Here is a 24,116-nt window from a genome sequence, read left to right as displayed (position 1 = left end):
GATTATTTATGAACACAAACCAATTAGCAAAAGGTGGCAATTTGTCATAGTGCTGTACTTCCCTTATATCTATGTTTGTTTTGTGTGATTTTGGAAAAAATATAACATCATGGATGCCATTGACTTTACTTGGCAAGAATTAACTGATAAATGCATGAACAAAGTGAGAAAGAAGTTATGGCTGAAGGTATCCAAGAATTCTCAATGAGAAGAGCCTATCACTATATCATTAGGTTGATTAAATTGTCAACCTAATCAATACAGCAGGACTAGATGTAGACAAGCAGGATATTGAAGAGTTACTGCAGGTTCCTGGTGAGAGTCTTACCAAATACGATCTTCAAGAACTAGAAAAAATAGATTCTGAAAACAAAGAACCTAGAGAACTTGCTACAGATTTCCTTAGTAAAAGTTTGGTAACGATAATCAAAATCATTGATCAAATTGTAGCAAATGATCCAGGTTTTGAAAGTAGTCCAAAAGCAAAATGGAGCATTTTAGATGCAATCTTTTGCTACTGACATTTGCTTAATAAAAGAAAAAGTGACAAATGAAAGTACACAACTTTATTGCAAAAAACAAGAATTTCAGAAAAGCCAGGATATTTACCACAAAAAATGAACTTTATATTTCTGTGTGTATATGTTTGTGTGTTATTTAACATATATTATTATGCAAATTAATATANTGTATATATATATTTCTTTATATATATATAACATACATCTAATATATATTTTATATTTATTAATTTAAAATTAAAAAAATGTTTTTGGTCATTATTCTGGATGTCAACCCTATCTCCCCTAAAATATGAACAGTTAGTTAGTGGACTTTAACTAACTGTTCACATTTTAGGGGAGATAGCAAAGCAGAGAGTATGCGATTCCCCCAAACACAGTGACATCTGTCACTGTGTTTGGGAGCATTTTATACTCTCTGCCTTGTCAACATGAAAGTTTCCAATAAACTAATATTTAATTGTTAATATTTTAATTTAAAAAATTTTTAATCACTGAGTGAAACAAATAATTAATTTTCTTATAAAATGTGGAAGGATTGTTTTTAAGAATCGGAAATCATGATGAGATTTTCTTGATTCTGATTCCCAGAAAATGTCCAATTTTCCAATTTCTGATTCTGATTCATTGTCCTATCACTACTATATTTCTTCAGAATCACAATTGTAACATTTTGTACTTGAGATATATATATATAACAACTATTTTAAAGAAACTTCCAAGTTAAGAAAAAATTATACCAAAAGCAGATCCTGAGCAGATATGCGAACAGAATAAGAAAATGTTTCCTCATCTTCATCTTCAACAAACTGATCTGGATTATTCGTCCATATATTTATCTAGTGTAAAATTCTTATTAATTTATTATTAAATACAATTTTTTTTTGTATGAAATCTTACATTAACTTACTTGTTCTTCTGTTATTTGCATATATAATACAATATAATACATTAAATCTGATAATCCCTTTTTCACAAAGTTTCTAAATTTTGGACTCTCAACTAACACATTGACAAATTCAAATATACTAAATACAAGATTTTCAAATCCTAATACTTCACCTGTAAAATATAATTTTTATATTTTAAAAAAGTATATTAATATTAAATACAATATTTTCAGAATATTTACCATCAGAATCTACAGGATTATTTGCATCTTCTGTATCATTAACAACCGTTTTTACATATCTAACAATCTAAATTAAGGACATTTTTTAATGATTATTTACATGAAATAAGATTAAAAATAAAATATTCTTGTTAGATTTAATAATTAAATCATATGAAAAAAGTTAAATGAAAAAAAATAATAAATTGACAAATATCACAAATGTACAAATTGTTAAACTGCTATATTTATTCTAATAAATATAGTATTAATAGTATGCAGGATTTCTATTTGAAGAAGATAAACTTATTGTAAACTGAAAAATTGCACAATGTATTCAGCATTGTCACTCTTACTTTACCTATGTTGAAAAAAAAGGTGTGTATGTTGAGTGTTGCATTGTTTTTCAAATAATAAAGAAATCACTGGATTTATTCCATTAATAGTAACCCTCAAATAAACACAATACCAAATCCCCCAAAGAATAGGAATGAGTCACCATCTAATAGTAAACACTAATAAGCAGCTCAGTTGCAAGTTAAAAAAAGTTACTGACAGCAAGCTGTTTATTAGAATAAAAATGTATTTTGAATATACATTATTTAACAATGTAAAACCTGTTCATGAATTAATTAATGAATTCTCAATGATGGCCAAGAATGTCATTTTATATCATATAGAGGTTTGTTGCAAGCAGAGGTAACTATTTTCAATTTATTAGTTTTCCAAATCCTTATAAAACTGGACCAGAACAGTTATTGTATAAACAATTATAACTGGATAACCAAAAAAGTAAAGACATTAGCAGCCATCTTGGAAGATCTCAGTTCAAGTTAAAAACTTTAAATTCTCATAAATGATTTAATACAAAGTTCCCTCACTACTGAATCATTGTACAATTGACTCAAAAGTAGATCCCTACTGAACCCATGATGAACATGAAAAACCTCTTCCATGACATTTACAGGGTAGATAAATAAATAACACTAACTCTGCTTCAAAATATAGCAACTTAACAATAATAAACAAACATGCATAAAATAGAAAATCATATGAAACATACATTTATAAATAAATAATTTTGGTTACTTGATTTTTTCATGATGATTATGAAGTTTCAAAGCAACAGGTTAGTCAGATAGCTATGTAATTAAAAATTTCATTTTTGTAAGGGATCTGAAAGAATAAAGATAATTCACAACTTTATTCTAACATAGATAATTTTGCTCAAACATTTCCCATCTCTCAAAAAGATCTCAATATTAACAAGTCTACTTGCATTAAGCTAATATAACCAATATATGCCTGCTTTGTGAAAACAAAATCAAAGTAAATATTTTATGATTCAATATTTAATAAGAATTTTTATTTTATTTTTTTCTTAATGAAATTAAATAGATGCTAGAAAGTTAGTATGTTAAATTTTCTATAAGCACTGAAAGTGTAATTTTGTTTATTCCTTATTATTTTAATTTCTAAGTAATTAAAATCCATACTATAATTTTATTATTTCAATCAAACATATAAAAAATAGCTAGAAATATAAATAAAAATAAAAGGATACATGCTAGCACTCTCAGTAAGTGCATTCCATACAGGAGTTAAAATATGAGGTAGCCAAGAGGACATAAGTTTTGGTACACATTTAACCAATAATGTTAATGCCTGAAACAATAAAGCATTATCATTTTTAAAAATTATACATTTAATCATACTGACCTGATGTAAAAATGATTTTAGAGCTAACTTTTTAAAATTTTCAACATTAAAATTTACATAAATAAATATTTAAGTTAGAATTATGTATATTTATGTTATAAGATTTAAATTTAAAAATCATTCCTGAAGCATTAAATGTTTATGAAACAGTATTTAAAATAAAAATGATCTCACTGAATAATTTAATCCAATTTTTTCATTATAATTTCACACCATACAAAGTTTCTTTTGAATAAATTATTATTTGAAAACTATAGGTTCAGAATATAATGAGAGAAAAATATTCAAACTAAACACAAATTATCATCTACTTTACAGTAATACTTAGTGCACAGAGCCTGACTGCAAAAGCTGCTGCTTAACAAAAATTTTAACAAACATTTTCATATTTGTTTGTGCTTGTTTACATATATGTTATATTATAAGACAATGTAGATGATTATAATAAATTAGCAATACAGTATATGAATTTAACAACAAAGTACTGTACTCATTATTCTGTAAGGCAATTTTCTAAGCACATACTTTATATTCCAGTTTGAATACTATCATAATGCATATTATTAGATCTATAAAATCTATTACTCTTAAATAATAAACTAGCTTCAAAAAAATTTCATGAGTCAAAAATTACATGGAAGAATCTGACACAATTATCTAGCAAGTTTGTATACAAACAAGAATAAATTAATCTTGAATACATTATTCCTATAGCAATCATCACACACATTAACAATAAAAATATAATTTCAAAGATTAAACTAAGATTACTTACAAAATATATCTCAATTCATAATTTCAAATTAATTATGGAAAGAAGGAATATTTTGGCAAGTAATGGACTAATTTTTAATACTATTTTAATATTCAGAGATGCTAATTTTAAACATTCAATTATTTTAATTATCATACAATACAGGAATTTTTTTTACTTTTTTATGGTTTAATAAACAATTCAGTTCATTTTGAAAAAAATACGTGCAGTGTAAATGTTATTTTTTGGTTCCAATGGATGAAACTCAATGCCAAACAAACTGCCAGAATATAAACTGGACTATATGTAAGAAGTCTAATTTATATTCCAGCAGTTCATTTGGTATTATTAATTTGAATCAAGTTTATATATTTGTTGTTATAAAACTCAATGTTTTAAATTTTAATTTTGTAATGATAAACATTAGTGTTTATTACTGTTTTATTTTTAAAGTTGCATAATAATAACTCTCTTGTCAGTCACCGTCTTACTGTGGTGAGCACTCAGTAATTCTGATGAACTACAGAGCTATGACAGTTAAAGCAGCTGCTCCTATGTGGGAGAAAATTGAAGCCAAGAGTGACTGAACCCACATCTGTGACAATCTAATGATGTTAATCCAAATGCAATATCAGATTAGACGTTGCCCAGGTTAACAACATCCGCACTCATGAGTTAGGTAGAGGCTCGTGAGTTAGGAAGTTTCTAGATGTTGATACACATAGCTACAACACAGAGGTTTAATGTAATACTTGTTTAAGTAGCTATGCCTTGATTTTAGTCCAGCATAACACTTGGAACCAGTATCAGCTGGGCATGAAACATGACATTTACAAAATAATAATAATAATTTAAATATGAATCTCCATTATTAGTTTATTGCTACTTTAATAATAAATGAAAACTGTCTACTTTAAAATAAATTTGTTACACATTTCTCAAAAACAAAACATTGTATCAAGTCTTGTTAAATTTCATTACTTTTATGAATTTCATATATTTTAATTCAAATGTATAAAGCTGTGTTAATTTCTTAATGAACTGATATTGATAAAATATTTTTCATGTTTCCAAAATATTTAAAAATTTGTTTTATTTTTATATTCTTATTTACTTACTTATTTTGTAATAAAACAGCAGCATTCTATATAAAAAGCAATACATGTTCTTCATAATTCAAAATGTTTAATTCAAAAATTTCTTCCAAATACTATGTATAAAGCAAATAATTCTTGGAAAGTCATTTTTAAGAAATGCTAAAAAATAATAATTCTAAATTATTTCCAAAAAAGCATANGTGTCAATCTACGACCAAAATTCAACTATTGGACGATTGTTGAAAAACTCCTAATAAGGCCATGAAAAAAACCCAGAATAGACCCTCTGATAAAAAGGAGGGGTCGATGAGTCGAAGAAAGTCATGCAGTTTCCAAATACTATGTATAAAGCAAATAATTCTTGGAAAGTCATTTTTAAGAAATGCTAAAAAATAATAATTCTAAATTATTTCCAAAAAAGCATAATTTATTGATTCACTACATAAAATTTTAAAATGTTTAAAACAAACAAGGCTTATATAAATCACAACTAATTCAATTAATCTCAAATATAAAACAACATTATACAGCTGAATTGTGAACTGAGTGGTGCATCTCAAATATAAAATAACATAATACAGCTGAATTGTGAACTGAGTGGTGGTTGTTATCTATACAGTTTTGTTAAGTTTTAAAAGTTTAATATAAAAAAAAATCACTTACATTAAGAACATCTTTTTTCAGACCACTATCTGAATTTACACCATCTGGAACTTGAAGAGCTGCTACTAAAGCTTCTGTGAATTGTGTTGAAATTGGATATAGAAGTTCTTTTGCTGCTTTCTAAAAAAAATATATTTTTTTGAACAACACTAGTAAATCATTAATCCCATCTTAAACTAATACACTTATTTTTTAATATTTTCATGTATTAATAACAAATTATTTCAAATTAATAATTTTTCTAATGAAATTTTTCTAGAAAATATAAATAATATTAATATTATGTTTACAAATTTATAAATTTTGTTCCTTATTGTTAAAAAAGTTCTCATGAAAAATCACTTGACTACTATCTTTCCTAGAAATAAATCTTTGCATTTCCAGTTAGATTTGAAAAAGTATATGCATGTATGTATATACTGTTATATGTATATACTGTTTCTGCCTGTGGCCACTAAGAGGGACAATACAAAAATGTTTGTAATCCTATTCTGAAACAAAACATTAAAAAAAAAAAAAAATAGTTATCCAGACAACATAATCCACTCATTCTTACTTGGTCAATCACATTCATTTTCAAATTCATCTGAGATTATTAATTTATTGATAAAATTGATAAGCTTTCATCAGTAGCTAAATTAATAGTTAAATGATAAATATATTCAATGAAATTATTTTCTTTGTTATGACTGGCAGAAAATTATTGTTTATCTTCACTAAAAAATACAGTAGAATCCTGTTAAGACGTTTTGAAGGGACCACTCTGAAAAACATCTTAGGCAGAAAAACTTTTTATGCAGGAATTGTAAAACAAATTTTTTTTTATCTGTATAATCAATTTTATTTCAATATTAAGGTAATATAACATAGCATAGTGTAAGATAGAATAGTAAGATTCACTGACTACAGCAGATGATGAAGTGACTGGTGTTGTCATGAAATATGATATTGTTTTCCCTATGATTTCCCATACTCCCTATGCAATGCAGATTGCATTGCATAGGGAGTACTAAAACAATAAAACCCAAGCTAATTTAATGACCATCTCAGATATGCAAGTGTTTGCTATAAAATATGGTGATCATCCAGAGTTCTTTACTAAAACTACTATTTTTATAGTGATAAAGTGGTGAGGAAATAGATTACAATTTGTCTCCAACATGAACTTCTTAAGTGGGTAAAATATCATTGATGGGACTGATATTTGGAATTTCTTACACAGGAAAACTTGTTAAACAGAAACTTGTTATGTGGGAAATTTTAACATACATATTATAGAGTAAATGCCAGGACCAGAGATTTGAACTTATGCAGGAAAACCTTTTAGATGGAAACTTTTTTAACAGGTTCTACTGTACATCTGGGAATTCTCATCTATAATCACAACTGACAGAAAAAAAAAAATCTTCCAGCATTGTATTCAAATCAGCTAGATATCAAGTGAAATTGAACTGTGTATTATACAAAAAGTATGACAGTTACTATATTTAAATTTATTAAATATAAAAATTTTTTGATAAGACTGGACTTGAATAAATAGCTGTACAATAGTCATTTAAACTGTTAAAAATTCAAATGTGAGGATATACTAGAACTCAAACTTTGATAAGTTATTTAATTTTTTAAGTCTGTCTAACAGTAACTATTGCAATGCCATAGCTATAAAGTCCTCTGAGGTGACTAAGCCCCTGAAAAATATAATAGCTCTCCCAGCTTAGTGCAATAACGACTACATACAGTATATTTTATATAATATGCACTTTTGCTTTCATCACGTAAACTTAGGCTATTGTTACTTTTTTCATATACACTGTTGCTAATAGTGTTGGCTGGAAAAGATAAAAAATACCAGTCATTCATCACAATTTCATTCTCTTTGTGTTATGTTTATGTCTTTTTTTTTTTTTCATGCATCTAACCCCTGTCCCTTTTATTATCAGATACTACAAATCTATTTTTAACATATTCAAGTTGCGAGTACCTGGATTTAATAAGCTCTTATAAACCTTTCTTTTTATAAACTTTCATGTTCATTTTAAAATAAAACAAAATAATGATTAATTATTTGAAAAAAGAATGAACTTTTTCCCAACACTTAATAAAAATCTAGAAGGATACGATTGTATCTTTCTCCGGATTCACTTCCTTTTGGAGGTGATACAGCTTCCTAGTGTGTCAATCTACGACCAAAATTCAACTATTGGACGATTGTTGAAAAACTCCTAATAAGGCCATGAAAAAAACCCAGAATAGACCCTCTGATAAAAAGGAGGGGTCGATGAGTCGAAGAAAGTCATGCAGTTGTTATTATTGAACTGTGTGTGTGTGTGTGACCAGCCACTCATCATCGCCGCACACCATTGCTGATTCCAGCCAATACCATCGTCACTTCTGAGCATCTATCTCTGTTCATCGAAAGAACCTGCTAATCCAGAGGGCAGTGACTCCCTCAATCTAGAAAGTTCTGAATTTCAATCTCTATAAACTTTAAAGGTATTTATCCTCGTGCAAACTTAATGTGAACTCTCTCTCTCTCTCTGTCAGGGTCATAGTAGTTATGCTGTATGTCCAAATATTAGCATTTGCTAAGCATCTGTATAACTATATATGTCTTGCTATAATTTTGATTAATAAATGGGTAGTTTTTTTATATGATAACTTGTAAAGTGCACTTCTTTAACCCAATCGGTCTCCATCCTGAGTCCAACCGTCCACAGACGTGACCACTCGCATGTAAAAAACAAATGTAACGATCTCTGTGTCTACCCAGAAGACAGTGGTGTCAGTCCTGGCGAATTAGTCATTGTAGTCTTCGTAGACACGATGCTGACCCTTCGGTTCTGTGGTGCCGATGCATGGGGGGACTTTGGGCATTGACAAAATAATAATTATCTACCCCAAGCTTAGAAAAGTGGGAAATTATGATGATAAAGTTGAAGGTGTTCATATAGACAGTCCTAATAATTCCAGCCTATTTATAAGCTTGTACTATTTTTTCAGCTTGCCCCTCATTTATAAATCTAGCTCACCACTGATTTATTCGTGGCTACAAGATTGAACTGTTAGAATTATGATTATATCATAAAGCAATATGTTCACTGACTTAGATATACAGAACGTTTAAGGAATGTGTGTAAAAAAAATAGAGGAATTTTAGAGTGGTTAATTTTCAGATGAAAACTCTAGTGCCATTTCCTGTTTAGCAAAAATGACATCTGATGTACAAAAATATCTATTGATAATTGAATGTTAGTTTGATACCCTTCATTTATTATCTGCAATATTAATTTACTACTTGAATTTTGACCATTTTAGACATTATTATTTGACTTTTTAGACTCTCTGGTGGTCCTGTTCAGGTGGTTCTGTCTATAAAAGTAGTGATAGCCTACTAACAAATAATACATCCTTTATTTTTCCCTTACACTCATTATATCTTGTATTGTTAAGAAAATTAAGAATTGTCAAAATTCAAGTAATAAATTAATATTGCAGACAATAAATCAAGGGTATCAAACTAACATGAAATCATCAATAGATATTTTCATATGTCAAATGTCATTTTCGCTAAACAACATAATTTATTGACAACATTAATATATTTAAAATAAAATTCCCTGAGTGCAATTACAATTATTTCTTTGTTGTTAAATAAACAAAAAACAACACTTTAATAAATGTCAAATGACGATTCAAATTAATTTAGAAGTGTAGCAATAAGATAAAACAAGTTAGTTTTATTGTCTCAATATAATCAAAGTATTGAATTCAGTTAAAATCATTAAAATTTAACATATTCCTATTAAAATTTTAAAAAATTTTATATTACACAACACAAAAACTAACATTTTGAAATCAATGAAAACCACTTACATGAAATTATTTCTGTATGAAAAATTTAGAATATTTTTAAAATACCAAAAATATATAGAAGTTTACCTTGTTGTAATCAACCATCATAGATATTACTTGAACACAAGTTGAAAAAATCTCAACAGCATGTCCACGCACTCTGATATTATATTTCTATAAGTATAATATACAAATAAAAATTGGTTTTTATTATAACTTTAATTGAGCATACCTTTTACAAATATTGAATAAAAAGCATTAAATATGAATTGAAAAAACATGTTTGTAAATAAATAATTTATTATTAAAATGAAAAATATATATATATATTAAAGATACAAAATTGTCTTCATTTTCTGTCATTTACAATCACTAGTGACAGGCCAAAACAATTCTCACTTATAGAGACATTTTATAATTTTTTTTTTTTTGTGGAAGCACAGCCTTCACTAAAAAAATGTGAAATGGATAAAAACATCCTCTGACAACAATGCCAATGCCATAATTCACAACACAACTGATTAAAATTAAAAATTAGTTGATGGTATTTACATTAAAATATAAATATATTGAAGATAAAAAGTTGTCTTCATTTTCCANACAGCCTTCACTAAAAAAATGTGAAATGGATAAAAACATCCTCTGACAACAATGCCAATGCCATAATTCACAACACAACTGATTAAAATTAAAAATTAGTTGATGGTATTTACATTAAAATATAAATATATTGAAGATAAAAAGTTGTCTTCATTTTCCATTGTTTACAATCACCAGCAACAGTGCAAAGCTTCAATACTGTATTTTTCTGGGTGCGTTTACTTCTGAGTTAGCAGTGCTAATTCTGATAACCGGATATGACGTCATTAGCACGTGTATTCGTGCTTGCTTGTCCAATTCGAAAGTGAACACATACGCTAACAAGAAATATGGCTGGAAACCGCCATGTTTCTTGTTAGCGTATGTGTTCACTTTCGAATTGGACAAGCAAGCACGAATACACGTGCTAATGACGTCACATCCGGTTATCAGAATTAGTACTGCTAACTCAGAAGTAAACGCACCCTCTGTGTATAATGCACACATTTTTGCCCAAATTTCAGTCCCATCCAAAATGCTGTTCAGATTTACAGGAAATGTTGGCTTTCCCGCCGTAGTCACAATTTGCATGTCAAGCACTGAATGCTTTGGATTATCTCTACACTATCATTTTCATGGCAATGGGGAAGAAACATTTGTCAAAGTAACTAAAAGTTTTTCTGTCAAAAAGTTTTCAGCAAAATGAAACAACTTCTAAGTTGTACTAATATATTATGTCTTCCAACAATTATTATTATTGTCATTCTGCAATTTGTTTAAGCAATATTTATTAGAAATACTAAGGAATGTGTATTGCATAGTAACTGCATTAAAGAGTATTGCAAGAAAATTTTATTTCAAAATTTTTGATTGTTTTCAAATTAGAAGTTACAAAATACACATTGCTGCTGGTAAAATATTGGTACTGTACATATAAGATGAGGATTTTATACATTTATCACAGTTTCAAATTCCTAGGTTGTCCTATACACGAGTGAAAAATTCTTTGCGTTTTTTGCAAATAATTTTTGTGAACAATGTATTCACATTTTTTACTGGATGCTTATCCTCTTGTATTTAAAACAAAAGTATTTTATCTGGGTCATTTGAATCGTTCTTGTATATTGTCAGGAGTAAAAATGAATAGCAATAGGAATAGCAAAGCTTTTCAATTGGATTCCAGATTGAAATTCCAAAATCACATGGGAGCATGATATAAGTTTTAATCTATTCTCATGTGAAAACATATGATTATTCAGAAATCAGAATTCAGAGAAACTCATAAGTGTAATCAACAGAGTGTGGATTCAACTGTTAAGAATTGGCAAAAAAAGGTTCCCAATTGTCCAGTTTTACATGAACAAATTTTGTTGTCAATTTTACAAGATTTTTTTCTTAAAGTTGAAAATTCCAGTAATTTTTGCAGGACAATGTGTGCATTTACATTTATTTGATATTTTACTTGTGATTAAACGAAATTAGAATTGTATTAATAAACCTAATTTTCTTTATTTTGATCTTTAAAGTCACACCTTGTCCTATATGCAAGGTCATCTTATATGTGAATAAATACGGTATATTAAAATAAGAAAAGGCCACTAAGCATATGGCCCAATTTCCTGGTAGCCAGTCCACCATTGGTTGAGTTTGTGCTTAATCAATGGGCTAACCATGTAGAGTATCTCAGGTTTTCTTTAAGTGTAAACACCTAAATAGTGGATATTTCCTATAGTCTTCCTAGTAGGCATCCTTGACAGATCACTCAAGTGTTGAGTTTGCCTTATTCTATCAATCCTATCTGAATATGCATTAAATCTTTGTCCATCTTCAAAATATTATAAAAGATATCATCAGTCGTTTTTACAAAAGCTAACAATGGCTTTTAAATTAATTAATTACATAGCTTTACAATTGTCTCATTGCATGTGCATGTTTGCTGGGTATAAGATTCTATAGATAAATTTATCAGAAGAGATAACAAATAAATCAATATAATATTTACTATTTTCAACAAATATCATTTTTACCATTGATCATTCATTAGTAAGTAAATTCCAACATAAACTTTTTAATTTATTGTATATGCATCTGGATGCTTTATGTCTTAATCATGTCAGTTAAAGCCATGTGCTTATCCCATCTTCAGCCATAATTCTCCCTCCTTTTTCATTAAAATACACAAATCTATTTTTGCTATCACTGTACTTTGCATTTGATATTTTTGGTACTATGGTCAATCTACTTTGGATAAGATAGCTACAGCTATCTATGAAGAATCTGAACAGCATTTTGAGCAGGACTGTTCTTCTATCTGTTCTTGTGTTTTGTAATTATTTGTTACAAAATTTCTCATACCAAAGTATGTTAAAAAATAAATGCTAAAATTTCTTTATAACATAAAAACAAGTTCTTAAACATAAATAAAAATTTGAATTAAGAAATTAAAAAGTTTTTTCTGAAAGTTTAAGCCAAAAATGTGGGTGCGCATCCATTTTATATATATACAGTAGAGCATCGATTATCCGACTCAATTGGGGACTCAGGTTGGTCGGATAACCGAAAAAATCGGATAATCGAAAAAAATACATTATTAGCATAGTATATTAGTATATCACTATTAAACAACTTCACGTTGAATTTTCATCGATGTTAAGTCTAACAACTTTTTTAAATAATAATCGTCGCTATTGTATCGTTAAAAATTATTTTTAAATTATTTTACTGCTCACAAAACAAACAATCACTCATAATTAGAAAATTAAGTCTCGTTTAAATACTGGCCTCCCTTCAATGGTCGAGTCGGTGTTGCCATCTAAAACACGCAAAAATTTAATGAAAATAATATTAAAGTAGCCAAGACAGCCAAATATTGTAGCGCCACATCACTAGCGGACATTTGAAATTTGCCGACTAGAACGGTCGGTTAACCGATGTGACGATTAATCGGAGGTCAGATAATCGATGCTCTACTGTAATTTGAATTAAACCATATACCTTAGTTACTTGTGTATAAGACAAGGTTTTTATTCATTTTTCACTGCTTCAAAAACCTAGGTCATCCTATATGCGCAAGCGAAGGCATTTTTGCAATTACTTTTGTGAACCATGTGTTTGCATTTTTTACCAGATGCTCACCCTCTGGTGACAAAAAACAAAACTATTTTATCTGAATTGTTTCAATCATTCTTGTGTATTGTCAGGATTAAATATGAATAGCAATAGGAAAAGCAAAGCTTTTGAATTTAATTTTAAATTAAAATTCCANAGACAATTTTGTATCTTCAATATGTTTATTTTTATATTTTAAATGTAAATACTGTCAGCCAATTTTTTATTTTAAAGAATTTATTATTATTCAGTTTTTGAATGGAAAATTTCTAAACAATTTTGGCTAAAAACACTAAATAATTTTCTTCTCTTAATTTTTAGTTCCAAAATGGACAATATCAGAATTTTCTGTTGCTGTTCATAGCTCATATTTCTAAACTGTTTAAATTTTAAGACAACAATCTAGTAACTTTAATGAAATTATAACAATTTTATTATCAATGTCTCTGCACTACAATAATGGACTAATTCCCAAATAAAATATGAAATTACTTTCTTTTTACTTTCTCAGCTATTACATATAATAGAGGGAAAGTATGGCAATAGTCAAAAAAATGACCCCTAATATTTTTGGATTAAGAGGATCTTGAAATGTCAAGAAATGCAAACATAGTTGCAGCTTTTTCTGTATACATGGATTTTAGTATATGTGTGCGTAAGAATGCCAGCAAGTCCAACAATAATATTGCCACCTTTTTTGTTAGTGTTTTTGTGTTTGTGCAGAAGCAAGCATATAAGATCAGAATATTTGTATTTAAATATTATACAATTACTGTCATTTTTTAAAATTATTACAGAACTATTTTTACTTGTATTTATCTTACAAATTAACCTTTAACTTTTAGTCTCACTTACTGATAGTAATTGTTTTCTTAATAATAATAATAATAATAATAATAATAATAATAATAATAAGTTTCTTACATCTGATGATGTGAAGATTCTGTACATCTGAGGTAGGATAATTGGAGCAACCTGAGGCATCTGATTATCAGTGACTTCATTACAGAATTCTGTAAAAAATTAAGAAAATTTTAAATTTCTTTCTATTGATACTTTTTAAAATTATCTTAATCATTTACATTAATTCTAAAAATTTATCAAATTCTTCTTCAATTCTCAAAAGCTTCTCTCATATTTCTTCTATTGAATTAATTAAAATATTTTTCAATATTGTTTTAAAGGAAACAAAATTTTATTTCTTCAGAAGTTCAGAAAAACTTTTACTTCATCAAGAATTTATATTTATAAGCATAATTTATTTTAATAACTTCCTTAATATTTAAATTATAATTAGATTATGTTACAATATAATAGACATTTTATAATAATTTATGACTACACTCATCAAAATCACAATCTAAAAAAAAAATATAACTGAATTTTAAAAAATCCATCTTAAATTTTTGAGAAAAAACTGACTAATATACACAAGAAACTTTTAATAAATTTCAAGAATAATTCAAGTAGCACAAGGTCAATCAAAATACTAAATTACAGTCGACCCCTATAACATGGTAGATACGTTTTGTTCTTTATGAAATTGATGTTCTAAGAGTCCTTGAATGCATGAGCCAATCACAGTTCAGCACATATGCAGTTTACAGATTACAGCTGTTTGAAAGGTTTTCTTCCATAAAATTAATCGATTCTAGACTAATTCGACTCAACATTTCCAAAATATGTATAATTTTTTGGGAATAATCCATATAAACTATGCTATAAACAAAAAATTGTAGGATTACTCAACGAGTGTGCATCGTTCGACGATGCCATTGCTTAAGCTTGTTTTCATCATAGAGCTTGTCATTGAATGGCGCTCGCGTGCTTCCTGATAAATTATTTTTTTTGCGAAAAATTCACTGAACTTTGGAGACATCATTAATATAAATATACCGTATTAGCCCGAATATAACGCGATATTTTTCGACCATTTATTTTCCGTTAAAAAATCGACTCGCGCTAAATTCGGGGTTTAAGTAATGAAATGTAATATAAACAAGGACATTTTCCTACAGAGGTTGCCTGTGTTATTAGTGTGACCGAAGGGTCGGTGTCTCTTCGACACCACGTCAGGAGACCTAAATCTGACACCACCAAGTCTCTGGGGGACTCAGAAATCGCGACATTAAGTCACGCGAGCGGTAGCGGGTGAGCGCTTGGATTCGGAGTAGAGGTGAGGAGAGAGACGAGGAAGTGACTTACTCGGACTCCATATTTTCTAACAAATAACAATTTTAATAAAAACTAAAGAAAATACAGATATATTCTATTTCTAGCCCCCTAATTATACTATTCCGTTCGAGAGAGAGAGTTTACACGCAAATCGCGGGTTGATAAATACCTTGCTTCTGGGTCAAAGGATCTGTGGTTACGCTGATGATGATACGCCGATGGAAAGTTCAATCTACTGGTTCTGGATCTTGTCCATTCACTGGGTTGGAGGCACGGAGGTGTGGAGATGTTATCCTTAAACAGGCACGATCTTTTTCTCTCGGTGTTAATCCTGGGTCACGGTTTTAATTCGGGTCACGATTTTTATTCGAAAGGACGACTTTTGTTGAGCGGATTTTGTGAAGACGACTTTTGTAGAGGGACTTCGGATGACGACTGACTTCGGGATCTTTTTCCTTTCCTCTTGTTATTCCTCTTGGGTTTTTTCCATGAGGTCAGGTGGTTGCCGTTAACGGTCTGGCGTCCAATATGGATTCTCCATCGAAAGTTCCTGGTGACACATCCCTGACTAACTGGATCCGACTCAACAAGGAACAAACTCCGTGGAAAATAATTTTTATGGCTTTTAGCCAAACTCAATAAAACGCTCGAATGTAATCAATTAAAGTTTCCAATAATTAAAATTTAAAATAACACTTTATTGTAGGTCTGTTCGTCCCTCACATTAGCTATACAGTAGAGCGTCGTTTATCCGAAAGCTGGTTATCCGAAACGTCCGTTATCCGAAAGCATTTCAGTCGGCAAATTAAAATTTTCGCTAGTGCTGTGGTGCTGCAATCTTCAGCTATTTTTTGGGTTACTCAAATATTTTACGTTTTTGATACTAAATTAACATGTAAAGCATAATTTTTTATTGTTTTCATATTTTTCAATATATTTATTTTGTTTGCACAAAATAAAAAAATAATTTTTAATGATACAGTATTCTTCGTTGGGCTTAACATCGACGAAAATTCAATGCGAAGCAACACGCAACGGAGAAAAATTTCAACATGGGATAAATTAATTTCGTACATAATCGGTTATCCGAAAAATAAGTTATCCGAACAACCCCAGTCCCCAATTGATTCGGATAAACGACACTCTACTGTAATTACATAAATAAATGCTTATCTGATTGAATTTTACTTTCTTTGAATTCTTTTATGAGTATTATTTTTTTTCTAAATATCTTTATGAAAATTTTGGAGTCGCGTTAAATTCGGGGTTGCATTATATTCGGGCTAATACGGTAATTTTTATGGATGTTAAATAATAAATGGTTTTTAGTAGGTCTGCTGCTTGTTTAAACTCAACAGTTTGTGCAATATCCGCTATTGGTCTAGATTCGACATATACTGTTGCGACACGAGTCAGCGATGACGTTTTACTGAATTATACGAGTCTCATTTAGTGTGTTTATACGAATATGGTCGCAATTTTTTTGCCGTCATATAGGAATCCAAACTATACGAACCTGTGTTATAGGGGGGTCGACTGTAATTTCAAATTTTTCCTTGAACAAGTAATTATATATTGGAAAATAATAGTTCATTTAATTACTCTAAAAATATTAAAAAGCACCATTTCTCCTTCTTAATCCTGAAAGAACATTAAATATAAAGCAACTTTATATTTCTAACATTTAAGAAATGTAATCAAACATCTATAACTATTCTAAAGTTCTTCCAAAAGTTGTATCTTAACAGATTTAGGTATTTCTAAATAAAGTTTGTGAAGACACACTGATAAACATCACATGTATTCCATCACTTTACAAAAAATTAGTATCAAAATGTTTTATACAATAATCAGTTTATAAAGCTTTTTACATAATTTTTACAAATATTTTTTAATACATATTAAAAACAGCAACATATTTATTTATATTAATTTTGAAATAAAAATAATTTCCTGATAAAGAAACCTTATGTCTATCTTAACTAGATTATACTATAAGAAACTAAGATGTATAAAAACATTGCTGCAGAAGGAAGACACTTAAGTTTTTGGGCAGCATTTTGAAAAAATTGTTGACCTATAAAATCCCACTGTAGTCAGTCTGTCCTTCCTTAATCTCAAGAACGGTGTTATATAGATGAAAGGTGAGACAATATGTGGAAAGTTTAGGGACAGAAGGCCCCAATTAACTACATAAGAGCTTCCAGTCTAGACCAGAAGTCATGTGAATTCAATTAAAAATTTTTCCCTGAAAGGCATTAGATAGATGACTGGCATAACACTCTTGTTATCAGGAAAAGTATGATGTACAGGATTAAGACACTACAAATTTGAGGAGGAGATCATATATTTTTAATTGAATAGATTAAGAAAATGATTAAAAATTGCAGCCTGACATTGATGATGTCACAATAAATAATTGCTCATGTTAGAATTAACAATGCCTAATTGATATAGATGAATTAATGCAACCTTTATCATAAAAAGTATTGTATTCTTTACATTTTTAATTCATTAATAAATAGAAAAGAAATATTTTATTATATTTTCAATTATTCTTAATTACCATTCTAAAAACATTTTTCATTTAGAATGAAAATTAAGATTATTATTAAATACTTAATTTTTCATGAATCTCTCTTAGAGTAAACTTTTCAACAGGTATTAATTGTAATATAGCAAATTAATAAATTTTAAACAAATATTTTACAAACCTGTTAATACTCTCATTCCTCCATGAACAGCATTATGATCCTCGCTGGTTAAGGAATGCATAAGGATATCAAAAAGTTCTGGCCAATTCTCTGGCCAATCCCAATGTGCAATTGCAGAAATAGCATAGGCAATGCTGGAACGTACTTTGCTAATAGATTCTCGTAAACCCAATGGCAAAAGTTGCCTGATTGTGGCTTTTGCCTATTCAATCAAGTGAATAAATTAATATTTTAAATAATTTCAAGATTATATTTAATACTAATATTAACTTAGTAAGCAATCTTTTATAACTATAGATAAACTATATAACTGTCGCAATAGTATAAGAATAGGTAAGTAAACTATCTTGTTATAGATATAAAGGTAAAATCAAATATATAAAACTATGTACATATTTTTTCTGTAATCTTCCCACATATCCCTACTATTAAGAAACCACTACTACTATATGTTCATTATTGTACATGTGTCTTTTGTCCTAGTCCAAGCTGGTGGTAAACTGCTATCCCCCATTAAATATCATAGGTATGCTCCCTAAAACCTCACTTAATTTCTTTCTATAACCAAATAAAAGTTAATATTCAAATTACAGCAGTTCACCATTAATGGTATGGACAAAACTGTATAGTTTAATATAATTTTCAGAATAACTTATAAAAAAAGTTTAAGAAATAATAATTTCCCAAACAATTTTTCAAACAAATAACTAATTTAATTTAAATTTTCATTTTTGTAAGTTTGTATCTGCATGACCTAGTAAGAGGTATATGAGAAAAACATTATAAGAGTTCAAATAAATCATGCCATGCTTTGGATAATGTGTCTGTTTCTTTGAAATTAATTCCTACTTCATTCTTAAGTGCCCTACAGATTTCAATTGACTCAAAGTATTTAAGATATGCCCTATCGGAAACCCTGTGTAGCAATATCTTGTATTCTGTAGATTGACATGTACACCCTCACATCCAGAATAAGTGGCTAAGGCCGTGGATGAAAGCTTCTTTCTTATCATATATTCATGCTCCTTCATTCTTGTAGTGAGATCCCTTGTGGTTGAGATCCCATTATTATACCAATATATAATAATGTGCAGTTAATTCTGCCATCACACATTGGTACTGTGTAAATACTGGGAAAGTAAGGGTTATGTCCAATGGTAAATAAGAATATACATGATAAAATAAAAATCAACTGCTAAAGTTAAAAACCACTGTGCGATGGATTTATTATGGTTAAAAGCCACCACATGTTCTGGATGTTAACTAATAATGAGCAATGATAAGAAAATAAAACTTTTTTTTCATTATGATTTATTTATCTTCTATCATTTTATATATGCAGGTAACAAAATTATTTTTCATATACAGAAATTTAACATGGTTACTTTACAACAACATTTAATTATTCATGCATTTTATGTTCTTCGAGAAACATTTGCATTTTTATCAATACAGTATCTTTTACAGTGACACATTATAAACCCTTGCTTACTTCCAGATGTTAACATGGATGCTGAGCGAAGTGTTAATAAAGTTGAGGGTGTGTTCTGAATGTTAATAAAGTTACTGTAGAAATTGTAAATTCATTACGAGCATAAAGTCGATCAAGAAGACTTTCGTTGTTTTCTAACTGATAGAGACCTGATGGATTAATGCTCATAACAACAGCTAAAACATTTCTGGGAGCTGCACGTCCCCTATCAACATTAGGCACCCTAACTAAAACAATCGAACCAATTTCAACTGCAGAAAATTACCCAAATTGACAAAACTCTGAGCTCAAGCTCAAATAAAAACAAAAACATAAGATAGACAATTCTATGATGCAGATCCCTGTAATATTATTGTGAAATAATAATCAGAACAATTATTACTGTTTTTGAAAATTTTAATAACTAAAATGTCTTAGGATTTTTAGGCTTTATTTACATTACATAGGTATTAATTTACATCTCATATGGAGAGTGCCAATGGCTCAATGGCATGAAGGTTGAGAAAAGTGAAATCCTACTCAGGTGTATCAATACAGTAATACCTCGGTTTTCGTTGACTTCAGTTATTGTCAGTTTCGGATTTCGCTGATTGTTTTTGGACAGATTATCGACAAAAACCAAAGTATCACTATACAGTGTACACCCATGTACCTAGCATCAATCTGCATTATTTCTTTAGCTTCTGTTGTCCTATCCTAAAACCCTCCAGTTATAGGGAAAAAGAATGGTTTTAGCTAAAACTTTTTCCAGCAAAACTTGTGGAGTGATAATAGCATAAGAACACAGAGTAGTTTTACCCTAGATTTACCCTAAATATAAGACTATCCGAAACAGTACTCTGAGAGGTTGAAATTACTCTAGAAAACGGTAATTACCGTAGAAATGGCAGCACTGGTCAAGAATGAACACAATACAAACTCTGCAAGTGTTTGCAATGCACTTGTTGACAAGTTACAACCAATCCTTCGTATTGTGGTTGCATCAGCTAACATTCAGAACGCATTATGGCTTTTCTTAATCACTACAATGCGTAGTGGTCTATTTGACCACTACGCATTGAAAGCCACAACACGAAATTCGCATTGTGGTCGTTTTTTTCGCTCAATGACCAATTTCGGTCTTTGAGCCTAATGTATATATTAAATGTTATATACAAATTTGAATTATGAATTAAAAAAATATATTAAAAAATTTACTTTAAGTTCTAAAATGATGTTTCATAAAATATATTATATTATGTTTTATTTATATTATATTATGCCAATAAATTATATTATGTTTTTCATTAAAGAATGCTTTCTCACTAATTTTTTCATTAATGTTTAGGACAGTGTCTTGTAGAATCCGTTAGGAATTCTATGAATTTTATGTACAGGTACACCACTGAATTTCCAGTATCCTAGGTTCCAAAGTCTTGCTGGATTAACCATTTTGCTGGAACAACTGTGGTCTTGAATAATATCTGTAATTCATCAACAAATTTGACTCACTAATTACATTTCTTTCATGTCTAAAGTACACAAGGACTGCTAGAAACTTAAATAAATAAATGATATATAGTTACTTATACATTAATACATTAATGAAACAAGATGATTAAGCAAAAATTAAATACAGTTGATGAGTCAGTACCATATATGTTACACAGCTTGCACACTGAAACACCACTGTCCATTTTTTTCAGCAGTTCTGCTTTATCTTGGATCAATATCTTGGATGTTTATGTTTGATATGACTACTGACACTTATTTTTCCTAGCCATAACTAAGTTTAAATTTCAACAAAATTAACTAAGAATACAACAAATTTGCAGTATTACTACCAAGTGCAGTGTTAATAAGCATGCCCAACACAATGCCATCTGAGACCACCCAGTAAACTAGTCTGATGACTGCAGGAATTACAAGTTCTCTCTTGCAATTTTGTCCAGATTAAAGGGATGCTGGACCATCAGTTGCAGAAATTCGGTTGTGTACCTGTATAATAAACATATTTAAATTAGACTAAAAATTATCCAATATAACAAAATACAAAACATATATCTAATGTGTATTTTTATTTAAATGTAATTTTTAAAAAAATACATTATCCAAAAGATCAAATGCCAGCAGTATGTATATGATATTTGATACAGCACTCAGTTTTATACCAGTATGTATGATTTATATTTCATATTACCTTTTAGTTACTACAATTATATGATTCAAATTTGTATTTTATCAAGGACGTACTAAAGATAATCTACTGCACCAAGGCTAAAGGTTTTATCTCCAAAACACTTAAAAATCAAATTGTTCACTTGATATGCCTAATTAGTATCTTTTATCAATACTACCAATATCTGTAATAATTGCAGAACCTTTTTCACACTAGATAATGGGCAGTATTGACCAGAGCTATGGGGTCAGAATCAAAAGCAATTCTTGAGTTACTGGAGTTGGAATCAGTAAAAAATGGACAGGCTCTGAACTTTAATAGGTTACAGTTCTAAAAGATAGTCTGGTTCCCATTGATAGTGATGGGATGTCTTGGATGTTGTTTGCATTCAATTGATATAAAAAGTATATACCGTGTTTCTCCGAAAATAAGACAGTGTCTTATATTAATTTTTGCTCTGAAAAACGTGCTAGGTCTTATTTTCAGGGAATGTCNCATAGAAAGATGTTTATAATAACAGAGAAAACTAGACCACGGAGTATTGAAGTGATCAGTTTGTAAAAAAATAATAAATAAATAAAAATAAGATTTAGTATTAATAAAAATACTCCGTGGAAATATGAAAAAGGGGAATTCGATAAATCGCAGCAAAATAAAGACAAAGAATAATGAGCCTTTGAATAGATAAAAGTTAATTGAAAATTTAAGTGTTTGGAGAAGTGATTGATTAAATATTAATCTGCGCTTCTGATAAATTAACATATAAAAGCGTTTTAAAAAATGCATAGAATATGATTTTTATCAAGAAACTATTCATACAAACATAAAATTCGCTTTTTTACTTCCCTTTTATTCAAAACCAATTTTTCCTTATCTTCAGCTTTTCTATGCTTATCATATTCCTTCATTTTGATGTTCTCACGGAGCATTTTTTAAAAAAAAATCATTTTTCTTATTTATTGATGTTACAAAAAAAGCAGCAAAATAGATAAAATAGACTCATTTCAATGTGTTTCGAAAGTAAAAATTAAAGTACAAAATTAAATAAACAGTATGCCTAAATATGGATATCTTCTATATCCAGAATAAATTAAGAAAATATAAATTAGAATGTTTAATCCAACGGTGTAAAAAAGAGAAAATCATTTTAAAAAATCTAAATAACGATAATGAGGAAAATTTTATGTAGTTTAAGTGTATTAAAAAACCAGAATTCGAGTAAAATGACACGTGGCTCCATAAAAATAATTTTTAAATTTTGTAGACATTGTCATCACAATTCATTTATGCCGCTTTCGAAATGTAGAAAACGAAAAATATTTGAATATAAGTGAGAAAATATTGATAGCTTAACGTTGACTTTTCGATTGCATAAACTACCATAAAAAAGCATCAAAGTACAGAAAATTTCAAATGTTCGAGTGTACAAAGTCAGCATTTCATCAACACTTAAACGAAATGTTAAATATAGGTCAAGTGTATTCATTAATGACCGTCTGAAGAACCTAAGATTCCGTTCTTCACCACCCGGTGACGTAATTGGTGCCTGGTCTAAGCCACAGTGGGCCTGGAGCGAAAGTATTTTTAGTTGCCCACATAACGGAAAGAGTATAAAAATGTAAAACAAAAACAAAAAAGACCATTTACTACAGAAATAAATAATAATTCTACTAAAAGAATCAATATCTTAGTAAACGTTGCACCACTCAAAATGACTTTTTTTTTATAAATAATAGAGTTAGTGAGATTTTTTAAAAAGTATTAAGATTTTTAGAACGTTTAAAGTGTTCGAAAAATCTTAAAGAAAGATATTGGAAAAATCTTTAATCTGCCTTTCTGGCAAGGATACATCTAACTTTTTGCACCTTCAGCACTTTATAAGCAATTTTTGAGATTACATATGTGCTACTTTTGTCGGTCGTAAGGAAATAAATAAAAAAAGTCATAAACCTTTCGTTCCCCAAAGCAAAAATGAAAAACTTTAAAGATCATAAAACTAAGAAAAGATAAGTATTTTAGGATTAATAATTATTTCATTATTTACGTCTTATAAAGCGAATGAAAAAAATCGAACTAGTTATTTATTTTCTTAATATTTTTTACTATTTCACGTATAATTTCAAATTGGAAATATATTTCTCTAGTCAAAGCAATTTGTGCTCAACTGTATAAA

General features: G+C 28.9%; 1 protein-coding gene across 1 annotated transcript in view; it reads right to left on the bottom strand.

Annotated features, from left to right (window-relative positions):
* Window positions 1-1,037: 1,037 nt before the first annotated feature.
* LOC111630206 (importin-9-like) overlaps window positions 1,038-24,116 on the bottom strand; it is a 57,981-nt gene continuing 34,902 nt past the window's right edge. Inside the window, exons 3-10 of the mRNA XM_023374269.1 lie at window positions 18,294-18,495; window positions 14,329-14,417; window positions 9,805-9,891; window positions 5,866-5,985; window positions 3,197-3,297; window positions 1,654-1,712; window positions 1,432-1,583; window positions 1,038-1,360 (exon numbers count right to left, since the gene is read on the bottom strand). Coding sequence (XP_023230037.1) covers window positions 1,256-1,360; window positions 1,432-1,583; window positions 1,654-1,712; window positions 3,197-3,297; window positions 5,866-5,985; window positions 9,805-9,891; window positions 14,329-14,417; window positions 18,294-18,495 — 915 coding nt within the window. The 3' untranslated portion in view covers window positions 1,038-1,255. The remainder of the gene's footprint in view (window positions 1,361-1,431; window positions 1,584-1,653; window positions 1,713-3,196; window positions 3,298-5,865; window positions 5,986-9,804; window positions 9,892-14,328; window positions 14,418-18,293; window positions 18,496-24,116) is intronic.

Source organism: Centruroides sculpturatus, unplaced genomic scaffold, assembly GCF_000671375.1.
Source record: "Centruroides sculpturatus isolate CEXI.00-Female unplaced genomic scaffold, Cexi_2.0 scaffold613, whole genome shotgun sequence".
Lineage (NCBI taxonomy): Eukaryota > Metazoa > Arthropoda > Arachnida > Scorpiones > Buthidae > Centruroides > Centruroides sculpturatus.
The sequence above is the reverse complement of the archived record's forward strand: the minus strand, read 5'-3'. Positions and strand labels throughout refer to the sequence as shown.